General features: G+C 42.2%; 1 protein-coding gene across 6 annotated transcripts in view; it reads right to left on the bottom strand.

Moving 5' to 3' along the window:
• The window catches only part of STXBP5 (syntaxin binding protein 5), a 533536-nt gene that overhangs the window by 396174 nt on the left and 116544 nt on the right, over positions 1-20818 (bottom strand). For all 6 annotated transcript variants that reach the window (XM_077283080.1, XM_077283076.1, XM_077283078.1 and 3 more), the window contains exons 3-4: positions 20686-20767; positions 18055-18155 (exon numbers count right to left, since the gene is read on the bottom strand). In XM_077283080.1, the coding sequence (XP_077139195.1) occupies positions 18055-18155; positions 20686-20767 (183 nt within the window). The remainder of the gene's footprint in view (positions 1-18054; positions 18156-20685; positions 20768-20818) is intronic.

Below are 20818 nucleotides of genomic sequence, written 5' to 3'. Positions count from 1 at the left end.
GCAGCCCGTTCAGCACATACGGGTATGCTCTGGTGAAACCAAGTGACTTTGGTGTGCTCAAAAAATATGTGAGTCTCAGCGGCTGCATGTCTCGTGGCTTTTCTACAGCGGATACCATGTATACTCGTGTATAAGCTGAGTTTTTCAGCACATTTTTTGTCTTAAAAACGCTCCCCTCAGCTTATACATGAGTCATTGTCCCAGAAAGATGGCGGATGAGGGGGAGCGGCGGGTCACAGAGGCAGGAGCCAGCGGCTGCAGTTAAAACCTGTGCCCACTGCTAAAGAGAAATGAATATGCACTGCGCTGAGAAAAGCCAACACATGTCTATGGTTCCATGTAATAAAACACGTACAGCACACGCATGGCATCTATGTGGCATCCATGTGCTGCACGTGTTTAAACATTGCAAAGTATGGAAGATGCTCTGCAATTGATTTTTCATAAGCTATAATGGAAAAAAAAAAAAAACAGATGGAATCCTGGAATTATATGGATGTGTGAAGGGGGACCAACGGGAAAAGAGGCTACAAGGGGAAAATTAAGTTGAAGTTCATCCAAGTCATCAGGGCGTGCAGAGGTCCTTAGTTAGAGTCTCCGCTCACTATACAGAGAGCGTGCTGCAATCACTTCGCAGGTACATTAACAACCTGCTCTGCACATACACTGCTCAGCAGCACTGTAGGGAGCAGTGACTAATGACTCCCTGCACCGTCCCAATGACTGGAAGCGAGTGGTTACAAGGAGGATATAACTGCATTTTGTCACTGCAGCCATTGTTCCAGTTACACAGCCAAAGAGGTTTAAAAAAATAAATCACTTTAATTTTGCTTTAAAAAAAACAACAACAATAGAAATAATGAAAATATGAAACTTTGTAAAAATATCTCAGGGAAATCAACCTCTTTCTCCTCCTGGACTGATCTTTAAGGATGTGTTCCCAAGATCAGGAAGAGCAGCGTTTTAAACCAGCTCATCTGCGCTGCGTCCAAAACGCTGCGTTCTACATTAGGAGTCGAGCGGATGGAATTTACAGTAAATCAGTGTCCATGGTGCTACTCTCTAACGTTGCATAAACTAACCCACAGTGTGATTTACGAGCAGCGGCATGTCAAATCATCTACAGCGGAGACGCTAGGTACCGTATATACTCGAGTATAAGCCGAGACCCCTAATTTTGCCACAAAAAAACTGGGAAAACTTAATGACTCGAGTATAAGCCTAAGGTGGGAAATGCAGCAGCTACCGGTAAATGTCAAAAATAAAAATAGATACCAATAAAAGTAAAATTAATTGAGATATCAGTAGGTTAAGTGTTTTTGAATATCCATATTGAATCAGGAGCCCCATATAATGCTCCATAAAGTTTATGATGGCCCCACAAGATGCTCCATATTAAAATATGCCCCATATAATCCTGCATAAAAGTTAATAATGGCCCCATAAGATGCTCCATAGACACATTTGCCCAATATAATGCTGCACATATGTTGATTATGGCCCCATAAGATGCTCCATAAAGATATTTGCCCCATATAGTGCTGCACAAACCTTGATTATGGCCCCATAAGATGCTCCATGCAGACACTTGCCCCATATAGTACTGCACAAACCTTGATTATGGCCCCATAGATGCTCCATACAGACACTTGCCCCATATAATGCTGCACAAATGTTATGGCCCCATAGATGCTCCATACAGACACTTGCCCCATTATAGTGCTGCACAAACGTTATGGCCCCATAAGATGCCCCATTTGCTGTTGCTGCGATAAAAAAAAAAAAAAAAAAAAAAAAAAATCACATACTCACCTCTCCGTCGCTCAGGCCCCCAGCACTTCCAATATTCACCTGACTTCGTTCCGGCGCCGCTCCATCTTCAGCCTCTTCTGCACTGACGTTCAGGCAGAGGGCATGCACTAACCACGTCATCGCACCCCCTGTCCTGAGCGTCACTACAGAAGACGCTGAAGACGGAGCAGCGCCCGGAACGAGGAGCAGGTGAATATCGCGCAGCGCTCCCCTCCCTGTTATACTCACCTGCTCCTGGCGCTGTGCAGTCCCTGCTTCCCCGGCGATGCTGCTTCTCCCTGTACTGAGCGGTCACCGATACCGCTCATTACAGTAATGAATATGCGGCTCAACCCCTATGGGAGGTGGAGCCGCATATTCATTACTGTAATGAGTGGTACCATGTGACCGCTCAGTACAGGAAGAAGCTGGTGCGCCGCGCAGCCAGGGACCTGCAGGGACCGCGACAGGAGCAGGTGAGTATAATTAGACAAAACCCCTCTCCCCCTCCCCTGCCGAACCCTGGGTATGACTCGAGTATAAGCCGAGAGGGGGACTTTCAGCCCAAAAAAATGGGCTGAAAATCTCGGCTTATACTCGAGTATATACAGTAGTTTTACCCATAGCCGTTCATTAGATGCGGTAAATGCACATGGATCACTCTACACATGCGGATTTAGTTGTGTGATTAGAACCCAACATTTTGGACGCAGCGAAAATATGCTATGTCCAAAACGCTGCAATTTCCTGACAGTGGGCACATAGCATTATTCTCCAAATTGTCAATTCATAGGTAAAATCTGCATTCATTGAAGACAGAATGTTACATTACTGAGATAGTTACATAGTTACATAGTTACATAGTTATTAAGGTTGAAGGAAGACTGTAAGTCCATCTAGTTCAACCCATAGCCTAACCTAACATGCCCTAACATGTTGATCCAGGGGAAGGCAAAAAAAACCCATGTGGCAAAGAGTAACTCCACCATGGGGAAAAAAATTCCTTCCCGACTCCACATACGGCAATCAGACTAGTTCCCTGGATCAACGCCTTATCAAGGAATCTAGTGTATATACCCTGTAACATTATACTTTTCCAGAAAGGTATCCAGTCCCCTCTTAAATTTAATTAATGAATCACTCATTACAACATCATACGGCAGAGAGTTCCATAGTCTCACTGCTCTTACAGTAAAGAATCCGCGTCTGTTATTATGCTTAAACCTTCTTTCCTCCAGACGTAGAGGATGCCCCCTTGTCCCTGTCTCAGGTCTATGATTAACCCCTTAATCCCGTATGACGTACTATCCCGTCAAGGTGACCTGGGACTTAATTCCCGGTGACGGGATAGTACGTCATACGCGATCGGCCGCGCTCACGGGGGGAGCGCGGCCGATCGCGGCCGGGTGTCAGCTGCATATCGCAGCTGACATCCGGCACTATGTGCCAGGAGCGGTCACGGACCGCCCCCGGCACATTAACCCCCGGCACACCGCGATCAAACATGATCGCGATGTGCCGGCGGTGCAGGGAAGCATCGCGCAGGGAGGGGGCTCCCTGCGGGCTTCCCTGAGCCCCCCGCAGCAACGCGATGTGATCGCGTTGCTGCGAGGGTCTTACCTCCCTCCCTGCCTGCTCCAGACCCGGATCCAAGATGGCCGCGGATCCGGGTCCTGCAGGGAGGGAGGTGGCTTCACAGACGCCTGCTCAGAGCAGGCACTGTGAAGCAGCCTGCACTTCTCTCAGATCGGTGATCTGTCAGAGTGCTATGCAAACTGACAGATCACCGATCTGTATTGTCCCCCCCTGGGGCAAAGTAAAAAAGTTAAAAAAAAAATTTCCAAATGTGTAAAAAAAAATAAAAAAAAATATTCCAAAATAATGAAAAAAAATAAATAAATATTATTCCCATAAATACATTTCTTTATCTAAATATATAAAAAAAAAACAATAAAAGTACACATATTTAGTATCGCCGCATCCGTAACGACCCGACCTATAAAACTGGCCCACTAGTTAACCCCTTCAGTAAACACCGTAAGAAAAAAAAAAAAAAACGAGGCAAAAAACAACGGTTTATTATCATACCGCCGAACAAAGTGGAATAACACGCGATCAAAAAGACTGATATAAATGACCATGGTACCGCTGAAAGCGTCATCTTGTCCCGCAAATAACGAGCCGCCATACAGCATGATCAGCAAAAAAATAAAAAAGTTATAGTCCTGAGAATTAAGCGATGCAAAAATAATTATTTTTTCAATAAAATAGTTTTTATCGTATAAAAGCGCCAAAACATAAAAAAATGAGATAAATGCGGTATCGCTGTAAGCGTACTGACCCGAAGAATAAAACTGCTTTATCAATTTTACCAAACGCGGAACGGTATAAACGCCTCCCCCAAAAGAAATTCATGAATAGCTGGTTTTTGGTCATTCTGCCTCACAAAAATCGGAATAAAAAGCGATCAAAAAATGTGACGTGCCCAAAAATGTTACCAATAAAAACGTCAACTCGTCCCGCAAAAAACAAGATCTCACATGACTCTGTGGACTCAAATATGGAAAAATTATAGCTCTCAAAATATGGTAACGCAAAAAATATTTTTTGCAATAAAAAGCGTCTTTCAGTGTGTGACGGCTGCCAATCATAAAAATCCGCTAAAAAACTCGCTATAAAAGTAAATCAAACCCCCCTTCATCACCCCCTTAGTTAGGGAAAAATTAAAAAAAAAGTATTTATTTCCATTTTCCCATTAGGGCTAGGGTTGGGGCTAGGGTTAAGGCTACAGTTAGGGTTGGGGCTAAAGTTAGGGTTAGGGTTTGGATTACATTTACGGTTGGGAATAGGGTTGGGATTAGGGTTAGGGGTGTGTCAGGGTTAGAGGTGTGGTTAGGGTTACTGTTGGGATTAGGGTTAGGGGTGTGTTTGGATTAGGGTTTCAGTTATAATTGGGGGGTTTCCACTGTTTAGGCACATCAGGGGCTCTCCAAACGCAACATGGCGTCCGATCTCAATTCCAGCCAATTCTGCGTTGAAAAAGTAAAACAGTGCTCCTTCCCTTCCGAGCTCTCCCGTGTGCCCAAACAGGGGTTTACCCCAACATATGGGGTATCAGCGTACTCAGGACAAATAGGACAACAACCTTTGGGGTCCAATTTCTCCTGTTACCCCTGGGAAAATACAAAACTGGGGGCTAAAAAATAATTTTTGTGGGAAAAACAAAGATTTTTTATTTTCACGGCTCTGCGTTATAAACTGTAGTGAAACACTTGGGGGTTCAAAGTTCTTACAACACATCTAGATAAGTTCCTTGGGGGGTCTAGTTTCCAAAATGGGGTCACTGTTTAGGTACATTAGGGGCTCTGCAAACGCAATGTGACGCCTGCAGACCATTCCATCTAAGTCTGCATTCCAAATGGCGCTCCTTCCCTTCCGAGCCCTCCCATGCATCCAAACGGTGGTTCCCCCCACATATGTGGTATCAGCGCACTCAGGACAAATTGGACAACAACTTTTGGGGTCCAATTTCTCCTGTTACCCTCGGGAAAATACAAAACCGGGGGCTGAAAAATATTTTATGTGGGAAAAATTTTTAGTTTTATTTTTACGGCTCTGCATTATAAACTTCTGTGAAGCCCTTGGTGGGTCAAAGCGCTCACCAAACATCTAGATAAGTTCCTTAGGCGGTCTACTTTCCAACATGGTGTCACTTGTGGGGGGTTTCTACTGTTTAGATACATTAGGGGCTCTGCAAATGCAATGTGACGCCTGCAGACCATTCCATCTAAGTCTGCATTCCAAATGGCGCTCCTTCCTTTCCGAGCCCTCCCATGCGCCCAAACAGTGGTTCTCCCCACATATGGTGTATCATCGCACTCAGGACAACTTGGACAACAAATTTTGGGGTCCAATTTCTCCTGCTACCCTCGGGAAAATACAAAACTGGGGGCTAAAAAAATAATTTTTGTGGGAAAAAATTTTTGTTTTATTTTTACGGCTCTGCATTATTAACTTCTGTGAAGCCCTTGGTGGGTCAAAGCGCTCAAAACACATCTAGATAAGTTCCTTAGGGGGTCTACTTTCCAAAATGGTGTCACTTGTGGGGGGTTTCAATGTTTAGGCACATCAGTGGCTCTCCAAACGCAACATGGCGTCCCATCTCAATTCCTGTCAATTTTGCATTGAAAAGTCAAACGGTGCTACTTCCTTTCCGAGCTCTCCCATGCGCCCAAACAGTGGTTTACCCCCACATATGGGGTATCAGCGTACTCAGGACAAATTGTACAACAACTTTTGGGGTCCAATTTCTCCTGCTACCCTTGGAAAAATACAAAACTGGAGGCCAAAAAATAAGTTTTGTGGGAAAAAAAATATTTTTTATTTTCACGGCTCTGCGTTGTAAACTGTAGTGAAACACTTGGGGGTTTAAAGTTCTCACAACACATCTAGATAAGTTCCTTGGGGGGTCTAGTTTCCGATATGGGGTCACTTGTGGGGGGTTTGTACTATTTGGGTACATCAGGGGCTCTGCAAATGCAACGTGACGCCTGCAGACCAATCCATTTAAGTCTGCATTCCAAATGGCGCTCCTTCCCTTCCGAGCTCTGTCATGCGCCCAAACAGTGGTTCCCCCCCACATATGGGGTATCAGCATACTCAGGACAAATTGGACAACAACTTTTGGGGTCCAATTTATCCTGATACCCTTGTAAAAATACAAAACTGGGGGCTAAAAAATCATTTTTGTGAAAAAAAAAAAGAATTTTTATTTTCACGGCTCTGCGTTATAAACTGTAGTGAAACACTTGGGGGTTCAAAGTTCTCACAACACATCTAGATAAGTTCCTTGGGGGGTCTAGTTTCCAATATGGGGTCACTTGTGGGGGATTTGTACTGTTTGGGTACATCAGGGGCTCTGCAAATGCAACGTGACGCCTGCAGACCAATCCATTTAAGTCTGCATTCCAAATGGCGCTCCTTCCCTTCTGAGCTCTGTCATGCGCCCAAACAGTGGTTCCCCCCCACATATGGGGTATCAGCATACTCAGGACAAATTGGACAACAACTTTTGAGGTCCAATTTATCCTGATACCCTTGTGAAAATACAAAACTGGGGGCTAAAAATCATTTTTGTGAAAAAAAAAAGAATTTTTATTTTTACGGCTCTGCATTATAAACTTCTGTGAAGCACTTGTTGGGTCAAAGTGCTCACCACACATCTAGATAAGTTCCTTAGGGGGTCTACTTTCCAAAATGGTGTCACTTGTGGGGGGTTTCAATGTTTAGGCACATCAGGGGCTCTGCAAACGCAACATGGCATCCCATCTTAATTCCAGTCAATTTTGCATTGAAAAGTAAAATAGCGCTCCTTCCCTTCCGAGCTCTTCTATGCGCCCAAACAGTGGTTTACCCCCACATATGGGGTATCGTCGTACTCAGGACAAATTGCACAACAACTTTTGTGGTCTAATTTCTTCTCTTACCCTTGGGGAAATAAAAACATAGGGGCGAAAAAATCATTTTTGTGAAAAAATATGATTTTTTTATTTTTACGGCTCTGCATTATAAACTTCTGTGAAGCACTTGTTGGGTCAAAGTGCTCACCACACATCTAGATAAGTTCCTTAGGGGGTCTACTTTCCAAAATGGTGTCACTTGTGGGGGGTTTCAATGTTTAAGCACATCAGGGGCTCTCCAAATGCAACATGGCGTCCCATCTCAATTCCAGTCAATTTTGCATTGAAAAGTCAAATGGCGCTCCTTCCCTTCCGAGCTCTGCCCTGCGCCCAAACAATGGTTTACACCCACATATGGGGTATCAGCGTACTCAGGACAAATTGCACAACAATTTTTGAGGTCCAATTTCTTCTCTTACTCTTGGGAAAATAAAAAATTGGGGGCGAAAAGATCATTTTTGTGAAAAAATATGATTTTTTATTTTTACCGCTCTGCATTATAAACTTCTGTGAAGCACTTGTTGGGTCAAAGTGCTCACCACACATCTAGATAAGTTCCTTAGGGGGTCTACTTTCCAAAATGGTGTCACTTGTGGGGGGTTTCAATGTTTAGGCACATCAGGGGCTCTCCAAATGCAACTTGGCGTCCCATCTCAATTCCAGTCAATTTTGCATTGAAAAGTCAAATGGCGCTCCTTTCCTTCCGAGCTCTGCCATGCGCCCAAACAGTGGATTACCCCCACATATGGGGTATCAGCGTACTCAGGACAAATTGTACAACAAATTGGGGGGTCTATTTTCTCCTGTTACCCTTGGTAAAATAAAACAAATTGGATCTGAAATAAATTTTGTGTGAAAAAAAGTTAAATGTTCATTTTTATTTAAACATTCCAAAAATTCCTGTGAAACACCTGAAGGGTTAATAAACTTCTTGAAATTGGTTTTGAGTACCTTGAGGGGTGCAGTTTTTAGAATGGTGTCACACTTGGGTATTTTCTATCATATAGACCCGTCAAAATGACTTCAAATGAGATGTGGTCCCTAAAAAAAAATGGTGTTGTAAAAATGAGAAATTGCTGGTCAACTTTTAACCCTTATAACTCCGTCACAAAAAAAAATTTTGGTTCCAAAATTGTGCTGATGTAAAGTAGACATGTGGGAAATGTTACTTATTAAGTATTTTGCATGACATATGTCTGTGATTTAAGGGCATAAAAATTAAAAGTTGGAAAATTGCGAAATTTTCAAAATTTTTGCCAAATATTCATTTTTTTCACAAATAAACTCAAGTTATATCGAAGAAATTTTACCACTATCATGAAGTACAATATGTCACGAGAAAACAATGTCAGAATCGCCAAGATCCGTTGAAGCGTTCCAGAGTTATAACCTCATAAAGGGACAGTGGTCAGAATTGTAAAAATTGGCCCGGTCATTAACGTGCAAACTACCCTCGGGGCTTAAGGGGTTAAAAAGATCATCAGAAAGGTCTTTGTACTGTCCCCTCATATATTTATACATTAACATAAGATCACCCCTTAGTCTTCGTTTTTCCAAACTAAATAGCCCCAAGTGTAATAACCTATCTTGGTATTGCAGACCCCCCAGTCCTCTAATAACCTTGGTCGCTCTTCTCTGCACCCGCTCCAGTTCAGCTATATCTTTCTTATACACCGGAGACCAGAACTGTGCACAGTATTCTAAGTGTGGTCGAACTAGTGACTTGTATAGAGGTAAAATTATGTTCTCCTCATGAGCATCTATGCCTCTTTTAATACATCCCATTATTTTATTTGCCTTTGTAGCAGCTGCCTGACACTGGCCACTGAATATGAGTTTGTCATCCACCCATACACCCAGGTCTTTTTCATTGACGGTTTTGCCCCGAGTTTTAGAATTAAGCACATAGTTATACATCTTATTACTTCTACCCAAGTGCATGACCTTACATTTATCCCCATTAAAGCTCATTTGCCATTGATCAGCCCAAGCTTCTAGTTTACATAAATCAATAGGACATGACAACTTTGCTACTGCTCAGATTTACCCCTCCATGGACTCTTACCAGTATCTACTGTCCTCTCCCATCTCAGGAATGTAACATTCTGTCTTCACTGAATACAGATTTTACCTCTGAATTAATACAGGAAAGATAAATATCTTGGTACAGTGTTAGCCAGTAGATAGAAAAATATTTAGAATCTTGAGTCCTCAGTGGTTTATACCTTTTAATGACTAACTGAAAAGATGGTAAATTGCAAGCTTTCGAGACTACACAGGTCTCTTCATCAGTCACAGACTAAAGCAAATTCTGAAGAATAATGTATAAATATGTGATTCTTCAGAATTTCCTTTAGTCTGTGCCTGATGAAGAGACCTGTGTAGTCTTGAAAGCTTACAATTTACCATCTTTTCAGTTAGTCATTAAAAGGTATCAACCACTGAGGACTCTCACCTCTGAATTGAAAATTTTGAGAATAATAAATCAGTCCAGCAGGAGAAAGAAGCAGATTTCTCTGATAAGATATATTACAAAGTTGCTTATTTTTATATGTGCTATTGATTTATGAAACAAAAATTAAAATGACTGTTACTCTTTAAAGCATAATTACCTGCAGATTCCCACTATGTCTGCAGGATATAGATAGAGATAGATTATATATTTATTTTACTGACCGGTTCCTTTTAAAACCTACTTTAAAACCAGAACACTGTCAACTGACAGCAAGCCAGAAAATTCAGTAAATGAATATTTACATATGCACCTCAATCACCTAATTGAACTCAACTGTGTTTCTACTACTAGCATAAAATCTGATTGGTCATCAAAAGGGTTAAGTGTAAAATTGAACAAAACCACTTTTCCCAGAGAAAAACAAGCTTTCCTAACATGCTCTGAATCAGGAGAGCGCTATTAAAAGCAAACATCAGCTATCGAATGGAACCGCTATAAACCTGCAATTACTCTGTGAACACATACATCCTCCCTTAAAATGATCAAAGGAGCCTGTGCTTCCAAGAACACTGTGATGTTACTCAACTAGATAACACAAGAAAGGATTTCATAGCTTATATCTAATGCATCTTGAGGTTTTTCAAAATTCCCTTTTCTATAAATATAAAATCCAAAAGCGAGCTGATCAGTTGAATCTGTAGGCAGAGGTCAGCAAAGCGTGCACCACCAAGAACCCCATACAAAGCTTGTGTATCGGTGCTATGGTATACCAGATGCCCTTATTTTTGTGCTATACAAAAAAGGGTTGCACTCTATCATGCTAAAGAATGTCAGTGTGGAATATGTGAAACGTGAATAGCATAGACATTTTTTGGTCTTTTGTATGTTCACTTACTGACCGAGCACTCCACCCTCCACCAGGTCCCTACTTACCCAAAAATGCAGACATTGCTGACAGATCTGTGACCACCTTGACGATGGTTGATGGGCACATAATATTTGGCCAAATTTTATGCTAAGCATCTCATATTTTTCCTAATACTCCAAAGCCATATTGCTATTCAAATTTCACATATTCCACATTGACATGCTTTAGCACGATAGAGTGCAACTTTTTTTTTGTATATTGCATATGGAAGTAGCTCCACCTGGTATGCATCTATTCACACTATACTACACCTATTCACACTAGTCTGGATGTGCCAGTCAGTTTTGTGTCTCATTTGTGTGCTGTCAACATAGAAATACTCCCCCCACCCAACCCCCACACCCAAAAAAAACAGCATGGTCACTTCTGCCCCAAACATGGCAGGCAATGTTGCAATTTGCTAGAATACCACATCTGTGGACTTAGACTGTCCAAAACATCACAGACAAGTAGCTGTCAACTGCAACCTGCCAGCAGCCCCAATCGTCAAACACACAAAGCTAACCACATTTGCAGCTCATTGTGAGTCAATGGGCCGTATCCGCTCTGGAAGGCCTTTACCTCGCAGAGGAAGAGTTGAGAACACCGGTTCTGCAATGGGAAAAACACCACAATTGTACACTAATATCGGTATCTAAGATCACACATCTTAAGCTCAACAGTTTATAAAATAGTACGGGTTTTCTTTTATCAACTGTAATGAGATGTATACCACATCCAACACGGAAACACATTTTGTGGATTCATTTGGATACACACATTTGAATGAAAAGCAACGAAAAGAAACTGGGCGCCATTAGGACCAGTCAATGGATTTTATAATTCACTGCATATTATCAAAACAGGCTCCGAACATCAACGGAGCAAATACTAGGCAAGTCTTGACTTTCCGTTGTGGGGAGTTGAACAGTACTTACCCATTATACTCAAGTATAAGCAGACCAAAGTATAAGCCGAGGCACCGAATTTTGCCACGGAAAACTGGGTAAGCTTATTGACTCAAGTATAAGCTGGGTATGCATTGTCCCCTCATCCCTGTCATGCTATGCGTGACTCCCCCGTTTTGTCCTGGTATGTGTGGCTCCCCCGTTTTGTCCTGGTATGTGTGGCTCCCCGTCCTGCCATGTGTGGATCCAGCCCGTCCTGTCCTGGTATGTGTGACTCCCCCTGTTGTATGCAAGGCTCCCCAGGTCCCGCATGGCTCACCCCCGTCCCATCGTTGTGGCTCACTTCTACCCCACCCAATTCTACTTACCCTCCTCCTCCTCCTACCTCCTCGAGCCGTCCCTGCATCTCCGTTGTCCCAGCGAGGCAGCTGTCCTGTGCTGAGCGGTCACGTGGTACCGCTCATCAAAGTAATGAGTATGCGCTCCACGCCTAAGGGAGTGGAAACACATGCATATTCATTACCTTAATGAGCGGTACCACGTGACCGCTCAGCACAGGAAGAGGCTCCGGGACGGAGATGCAGCGAGGGCACTAGGAAGGGGGAGTATGATGTCTTCTGATAGCCGGCTCCTGCCGCTGCTCGCCCTCCCGCACCAACTTTCTGGACAATGACTCGTGTATAAACCGAGGGGGTTGTTTTTAGCACAAAAAAAATGTGCTGCAAAACTCAGCTTATACACGAGTGTTTGCGGTATCTTGTGTTGTTGATGTGTAGACTAGTGATGGGGGAACCCATGGTTCCAGAGGGTTCAGCCGAACAGTTAGAAAAAAAAAAAGTTTGGATCGAGCACCATAACAGTACCTGTACCCCATTTAGATGAATGGGGGGCCTGAACATTCATTGTTTGCCACACTTATCTGCATAATAGCAGGGCAAACACTGGCTCTGATCGGTGGTAAGATCATTACTGGTAGTCAGAGCACTGCAGCTCCCATGCTGTCAGATGACAACTTCAGGGAGCAGCTGAGACTGGAGGTAACAGGAGCAGCTAATGAGACTACCACTCCCATCAGCATACTATTGCTGTCACTGATAACAAGAGCAAGCACGACTGATGGGAGTATTCAAATAACAAAATACAAATTTTAAAAAACACAACGTTGGTTCCCCTTTTTGATAACCAGCATGGCAAAACTGATAGCTGGGGGCTACAACCTTCAGCGGTCAGCTTTACCAATGCTGGCTATCAATAAAAGAGGTCCACGTGCCATTCGTTTAACATTATTTAACTAAATAATTTAAAAAAAAAAAAAACAGTCTGGGTCCCCTCATTTTTGACTATCAGCCAAACTAAAGCAGACAGTTGAGAGTTGGCATTCTCAGGCTGGCAAGGGGCTATGGATATTGGCCCTCCCAGCCTATAAATAGCAGTTCACAGTCGCCCTAGAAAAGGTGCATCTATTGAATGCAACAAGTCTGGCACTTTACCTGGCTCTTCCCACTTGTCCTGTGGTGGTGGCAAGTGGGGTTAATATTTGTAGGGTTGATGTCACCTTTGTATGGTTGGGTGACATCAAGCCCACGGCATAGAAATGGAGAGGACTCTACAAGACACCTTTCAATTACTAATCCTATAATTATATTGTAAATAAATGCACAGCCAGAAAAAGTCCTTTACTTTAAATAAAAATACACACCATTTTCCTTATTTAAAAATAAAAAATAAAGTTATACTCACCCAATGCCCATTCCATTGAAGCCCTATGAACGGAACCATATCCCTCATCTGCCCAACATACTGTCCCACGCTGTAATCCATGTCTGCGATAAGTGGTTTTCAATCTGGAACTCAGTAACTAGCGGTGATGTCATCAAGGTTACTGCATGTCAGCGAGGCTGCGTTCCCAGATCACTTCCGTGTGAGCCGGGCCAATGAACTATGGTGATCTCCGTGAGATCTCACTGTGCAGCGCTGAGCTCAGCGCATTCACTGCAGTTCACCATAAGAAATTACTCACGGTGAACTCACTGAGCTCAGTGCTGCAGCGTGACACTTTCTCATGGTGATCTCATTGAGGTCACTGCAGTTCATTGGCCTGGCTCACACTGAAGTGAGCTGGAAACGCTGCCTCGGCTACCTGTGTTAACCCTGATGATGTCACCTCACCGCTAGTCACTGACTCTGTGCTCGCAGTAGCTCATTCTCCTGTGGTCTTTAGCCTGGATGGTCGCATCTTGGCACCGTCCAGGTTAAAAACCCCTTATCTCAGACCCGGATTACGGAGTGGGACAGTATGTCAGATGGGTAAGGGATATGGTGTTTTTTGTTTGTTTTGTTTTTTTAACAGGAAACCAGGGATCCAATTGAATGGGCATTAGGGGAGTATTATTGTTGTATATTATTTTGTTGTTTTTTTTTCTGTTTTTTTTTTTTTTTACAGGGGACAAAGGCTTCAATGGAATGGGCGTAAGGCGAGAAACTAATTTTTAAATAAAAAAGTAAAACTGTGTGTCTTTTTATTTCAAGTAAATAACTTTAATCTGGCTGTGTGTTTATTTACAATCTAACTATGGGGCTTGTAATGGAGAGGCTTGATGTCAATTAACAATACAAAGGTAACATCAACCCCACAAATAGTAACTCCACTTGCCACCACCACAGGGCAAGTGGGAGGAGCCTGGCACACATCCAATAGATACATCTTTTCTGAGGCGGCTGTGGGCTGCTATTTTTAGACTAGGGAGGCCAATATCTATGGCCCCTTACCAGCCTCAGAATACCAGCCCCCAGCTGTCTGCTTTAGCTTGGCTGGTTGTCAAAAATGGGGAGGGACCCAATGCAGTTTTTTTTAAAAAATTTATTTAAATATTTAGAAAAAAAAAATAGAATGGGGACCCCTCTATTTTTGATTACCAGCCATGATAAAGCTGATCACTTATGGCTGCAGCCCACAGCTGTCAGTTTTGCCATGCTGGTTATCAAAAACATAAGCGACCCCATGCCAGTTTTTTTATTTATTTACAGCACAGGAGCCAACTGTTGAATACTCCCGTCAGCTGGAATCTGCTCTCGCTGTTATCAGCAAACTCCTGTGACCAGAGGTAAACTTTATTGTCAGTCAGAGGTGCTGACTCACGCTGCTATCTGACACCGTGGTAGCCGCAGCACTCTGACCGGTGGTGGTAATCTTACCACCGATCAGAGTCACAGGAGTTTCTAGTGCTCCTATGCTGATGACCATGTAGAAAACACCCAATGCTCGGGGTGCCGAATCCAACATTAACACAGACTTCCTGGAGAAGTCAGTGTTCAGCAGGTCCTTTCCCAAAAAGAAGGTGTTCAGTACAGACCCTGAACTTTACTGTTCGGGTTTGCATATCTCTAGTCTAGACTGTTCTATGGTTCTGCATTTACTATTCTGTACAAGCGGAAACCTCCCAGCACGCATAGCCGGCTCCCTTTCGGCAAAGTCCTTTCTCTGATGCTTCACATTCTGGGAAGTCTCTGTTCTACACCTTAATCTGATTAGGAAAAATCAGGTGCCTAAGCTTAGCTAAGCGGTTTAGAATGCGTCAGTGCAGATTTCAAACAACCATTGAAAGAATTGTAAGTGTGAGCACATGCTACTCAGGATAAGTGTAGAACTATGTGATCCCAAAGAAGGAGATCCGGAACCTCAGGAGGCACATGGGTGAATTAATCTGTCTATATAGATCAAGTTAAAGCCTAAAAATTATTACGTAGAGACAATCCTAAAGTTGTATCTTTTTCAATCCTCTTTAGTAGAACATATGGGACAAGTGAGTGAATACGCTCATAGGTAGACTCACATCAACTCCAAATATATTTTTATTCTGAGAGCAATGACAGATCGGGTCTTACACTTTGTAGCCTGAGCAGGGAAAAGACATGTACAGACAAACAAGTCCTAGAATTAATGCTATGGGGTACTTTTTCCATACATATTATTGGCTAGACTTTTTGGTAAATACTTAGAGGGATTAGGAGGGCAACATCCTCCAAGGCAGCAATGGATATTCTACAGAAACTTGTATTTATAGAGCATTGAGCAATGATATAGAGCAATGATCCTAATCTAATCCCTTGTCATCTACCCCAGCATACAATATTGGATGATGCGATACGGCCAACTTCATAAGTGTTTGCCTGCTATATGAATAAGAGCTTGTAAGCACAAGCTCCGTGCCTAAGTAACTAGCCGCCTCTACACTGCAGTGGTGGCCAGTCACCTAGGCAATGACCTGTACAACATAGAATTACAAATCTCTATATGAAAGAAACAGGTACATTTCAAAGATGTTTTTTCAAGCACTTTGCAATATAAGCCATTAATAGATTGTGAAAACCCCTTTTATTCTGTTATAAACGAAGATGAATGTTGCTGCATTTGTGCGTCAGCTGGGCAGCACACAGTAGTGACAGAGATCCAGTTCCAGCAGTGGCTCACTTACTGCATGATTTAAAGAGAATCGGTCAGCAGGTTTTTGCTACATAATCTGAGAACAGCACAACATAGGGCAAGAAAGCCTGATTCCCGAGACGTATCACTTTGTCGGCTGCCTTGTTAAGTTTTCTCAGAATCCCTTTTTGCCTAATGTACTGTAGATGCAAGTCTTCTGCCCTGTATAACCCCTCCCCCCACCCCTGACGGGCAGCTTCCTGGGTTCACTGTGAGCAAGCTGCTAATCAGTGAAGGGGCGGGATCACACAGACTGGCCAGACTGCTGGTCACGTGAGCTGTAGTCTGGTAGTGTTCATCTCCTGCTGATAAAACACTTTGTATTGAAACTAGAACACAGCATAATAAGGGACACATCCCTGGAATCAGGGTCTCCTGCCATACATTATGCTACAATCTGATTAAATAGAAAAAACCTGCCGAGGAATTCTCTAGTTTAGTTTTCATAAAATATGACTTTCTCCTGCAATGGGAACCAAACACTGGATTCCTGTCCATTACTCGTGCACACTAATCAATATTAAAAGGGCCTCTGAACTATCCAAGTAACTGATTGGAAGCTTTTGCCATAGAGAGAGAGGACCGTGAGTGAAAGTCAGGAAAACAGCAGCTCACAAATAATCATACTCCGTGCTCATCTCAAGCTGCAGGAGATACATCCAGTGAGACACCTCGCTGCCAATATCCTACGCTGTCCTCCGAAACAGTAGCATAGAAAGTGGTCTAAATCGGTGACACATTGCGTCTTCACAATTTGCAGCATTTTCCATAAAAGAACAAAGCAACAGCCCTTAGCGGCCACTTACTGTAAAAGGGCAACACCACACTATTTCATGCATCAACTACATAATTCCAAGTATGTTACATGGTAGCTTGAAAAGAAATGGCCATCATACTATAGCTAATCATATCCAGATGGACCCCAACACCAGCACACTAGCCCGCCATCTCAGACCTTCTAGGCAGCAAGAATCGGACACTGGCTGAGTATATTTTACTCTGAAGAGTTCAGAGATAGCCTACGTGAGAAGCTGGACAGACAGTCTCCCTAGATTGACAGGTCTCTCGCTATGCACACAAACACAGATCAGTAAGTCTAGGGAATCTGCAGCAGACCTTGCTTTAAAATCTACCACCTACCATCATATATTGCCCTCTCAGTCCGGCAATCCACCATCTTCCAGGATCACAAAATATAAAGTCAACAGCTGTTCCCCATTTTACAAACTGCGGGCCAACTTTGATCCGGAAAATACTTTGTTGTCAATCACCACATACACCTTTGTTTTGCCAGGGACCACCTATCAGACACAGTGATCACCCCGAACACCAACACCTGGGACCTCTCCAATGTTAACTGCATGCTGCACTTCTTATAAAAGGTTCATCTTATTATATCCCGATAATCACTATATGAACATATGAAATTAATTGTTTTTGCCTGACATACAGAACCCCACATGCCAAAAGTGCGACAAGTGGAATATTTCTGTTCACGGAGAATTACATAGGAATACTTAAGTAAAGTCTGCAGGCCATCTATAGGGATACAGTAATGACTAATAATGGAACATAGATGAAAATAGAAACATCAGGTATGGTGCAATCTGTATCTAATATGAAGAAGCAGTAATTAAAGGCTTAGTCACAACTAGCCACCTAGAGGGGATGTCCACAACTGGACCAACTTCTTAATTGTTTCAGTGCTCCAGATAAAAAAAAAATGTGATATTTAACCTTATAGAGTGGCACCATTCCTGCGAAGTGGTCGGCGTCACTCCTGCTGGGTCACATGGCCACATGACCTGTGGCAAGAGATGGCGCCAACATTGCAGCTCAGAGGAGTGTATTAAGTGTTTATATCTTGGGCACTGAAGTGAAGAAAGGCAAATCCAGTATAAGACATCCCATTTGACATAATGATACATTCATTAATAGTATTTTCTACCTGAAAGTGAAGCAGCACAACCAGTGATCTCCAAGCACAATTAGCTATGTATTATGACAAAATCGCCAGTCACTAAAGTCGGAGGCCATCTGCATTTTCTTACCGTTCTCTGCTGAATTTCAGGGAATGCAGTATGGCAGGTCTCTTCTGTCGCAGATTCCAAAGATGTAAAGTGTCATCCGTCAAGGCACTCACAAGCGCTCCCTATAAAAGTGATACACGACTAATCAGAAAATAAACGTAACATGGTTACAAGGAGGGTTTGGGTGTGCTGTGATCGGAAATTAGCTCCAATAATGGGACATATTCATATCGGCTTTGAACATATTTCAAAAGAAAAATATATATATCGCTCCAAATGTTTGAAATTAAACACCTTCAATGGGTTATCTGATGACACATAGCTGCTCCTTTGTTTTTAAATTAAACATAAAAGGCATATTGTGTAAGTTTATTTACTAAAACATTTAGAATTTAAAAAAAATATTTGAGAGCTAAGAAATATACATAAGAATATTTATTTATATATCTTGTACATGTTTAATAATTGTTTTTATGTTGGAGCTGGTTTTTTTCTCGATATACTTGGTCCCTTCTGGTCCATTTCATGCTGCAAGTTACTTTCCAGCTTCTGTCCATCAGTGGTGCTAAGCGCTGATCCAGAGAACATACCAAGTGCCCGATGCCTGTACATCAAGTGCCACTGAGCAAAGACAATTTAAGTAGGTATTGCCATAGTTTCAGGTTTATTAGTGCTTTATTGGCGCAAATATAGTAAAACAACAACAATTCTAAATACTTTTGGATGACATTTTAATGGACAAATCTTACTTATTTAATTAGTCATTAGTTTTGTTCATGTTTATCCTTTTTTCTGTACATGTAAACTGAAAACCATAAGAAATCTGCAAACGATGTGTCATTTTCATATATTATATATCAAATAAACCTCACATTATAAAAGATATATCAAAATAATTTGGACACTGAAGTCAAATGATTTATGCTAAGAAAAAAAAAATTCACCTTCAATATAATCGAGGTTCAAATACTTAGGTAGCTCCCAAGGATGTAATAAGCTCTTGTGGGGCCAACTACCTAAAAATGAAGTGGAGGCACAACTCTACAATGACAGCGGAGTGTGATCAAGAATTGGGACGGTAACAGGCCTAGTGAACAGGCCTGAATGGGCCTTAAACACTATCAAACTGGGCGATTTTCAGCTTTTATTTCTCTTTGTTTTTTGTTTTGCTTCTCGTTTTGAGTTTTTGCCTCCTTTTCTTTCAGTAGCCACAAGTATTTCACTGTCCACAAAGCCATTTGAGGAGCGTTTCGTTTTGGGAGACAACTTGTAGTTCTTAAATGACAACATTTACTTTACTATTCAATGTAACAAAGCAAGAAAAAAAGTTATATGTGCAGTAAAATTGTTCCCCAAAAAATATATAAAACGATTTTGCAATGTTTTTTAGTTTTATATTCATCTTATCCGTCAATACTTTTTAATTTGTATGTTACTTTGTCAGTCCCCTTAGGTAGGCAAAAGGGTGTGTAGAACAGCGCACCTTCGGTTCACCCGCTCTAAATGCCGCTGACATACAAGTTAGCAGCGGACAGAGCTTCGCTCGCTGCTGTTAGGGTATGTGCAGATGACGGTTTTTTTTTAAACATTCCAATTTTTCAAGAGGAATACCCTTCAAAAAACTGTAGGAGTCGCTTTCCTGAAAGGGCATTTGTATACTGTAGATTTGTTGGTCATTTCCAAAGCACTTTTTAAATGTTTGCTCCTTAAGAGGTCATCATAAATCCTTAGAGAGCAATTATTCTCCTTGGGGCATCCATAGGAAAACAGCCCCATCCCCTGTGCCACACCTCATTGGCAGATCTGATCCGAGTCTCCTAGGACTTAGCAGCACTGCTATACTGGGGAGAGACAAACCTAAGATAAAAACAAAAATGCTTGGATAAGCACTGGTGAAGCCTGGCAAACTAGTGATCGTTTGGTCCTACAGAAGTAAGGGCAGTACCAATGCTTCTTTTTACTCCACAGTACTCATTAAGCGTTATGTAACCGGCAAAGAGACAGAAGCGGCAATAAGCTGCATCTGTCTCCTCCTTGAGGTCCACGGCCATGCAGCTGCGAAATGGACCTGCTACTGCTAAGTTGCAGGAGCTTTCAAGAATTTACATTGGAACAGGATTACAGGAACATTTCCAGCAATTTGTCATTATTCTTTGGGCCTACTCATTTGCTGAGGCCCACAGCAGCTGCTACATTATATATGCCCCCAGCGCAGAGGACAACGACACCAGATTATGAGTACTCCTGTAGCCCATCACAAGGTATCTCAGTATGGAACCCATGTGCTTTTAAAACGAGGATTAAAAGACAATTACTGCATGACTTTGTAAGAAAACATTACGGAATTATGTATGTAATGCAGCTTACATTGAAACCAGAGATGTAGAAAAATTATAAAGCCATGTTCAACACTAAAGACTGAACCAAGTTTATGCAGAATAAAATGTATGTCTCTCGTTAGTGTGCACATATATACATAATTAACTGTACAAACATGTAGAAATGTACATAAATGTGTGTGTAATGCTGTTTACCGGGATTTCTGTCCTGTAGTAGTTGTTCAACCTTACACAAAAATAACAATAGGAAGTGAAGGAGAGAAGAAACATGAGGCAGTGATGTCAGAGAGGAGATTAAAGTGATTCCACTAACCTCATTAATCAGGAACTGAAGCTGGATTACTGAAGAAGCACTGTCATGCTGGCAATAGCACTCCACTCCTGGCCGACCAAACCTGACATTAATTATGTTAAGGAAGAACCGCTTAAGAAAGAAAGATAAAATT

This window comes from Ranitomeya variabilis, chromosome 2 (genome assembly GCF_051348905.1).
Source record: "Ranitomeya variabilis isolate aRanVar5 chromosome 2, aRanVar5.hap1, whole genome shotgun sequence".
In the NCBI taxonomy this organism is placed as follows: Eukaryota; Metazoa; Chordata; class Amphibia; order Anura; family Dendrobatidae; genus Ranitomeya; species Ranitomeya variabilis.
Note: the sequence above shows the minus strand (reverse complement) of the source record. Positions and strands in the feature narration are given on the sequence as shown.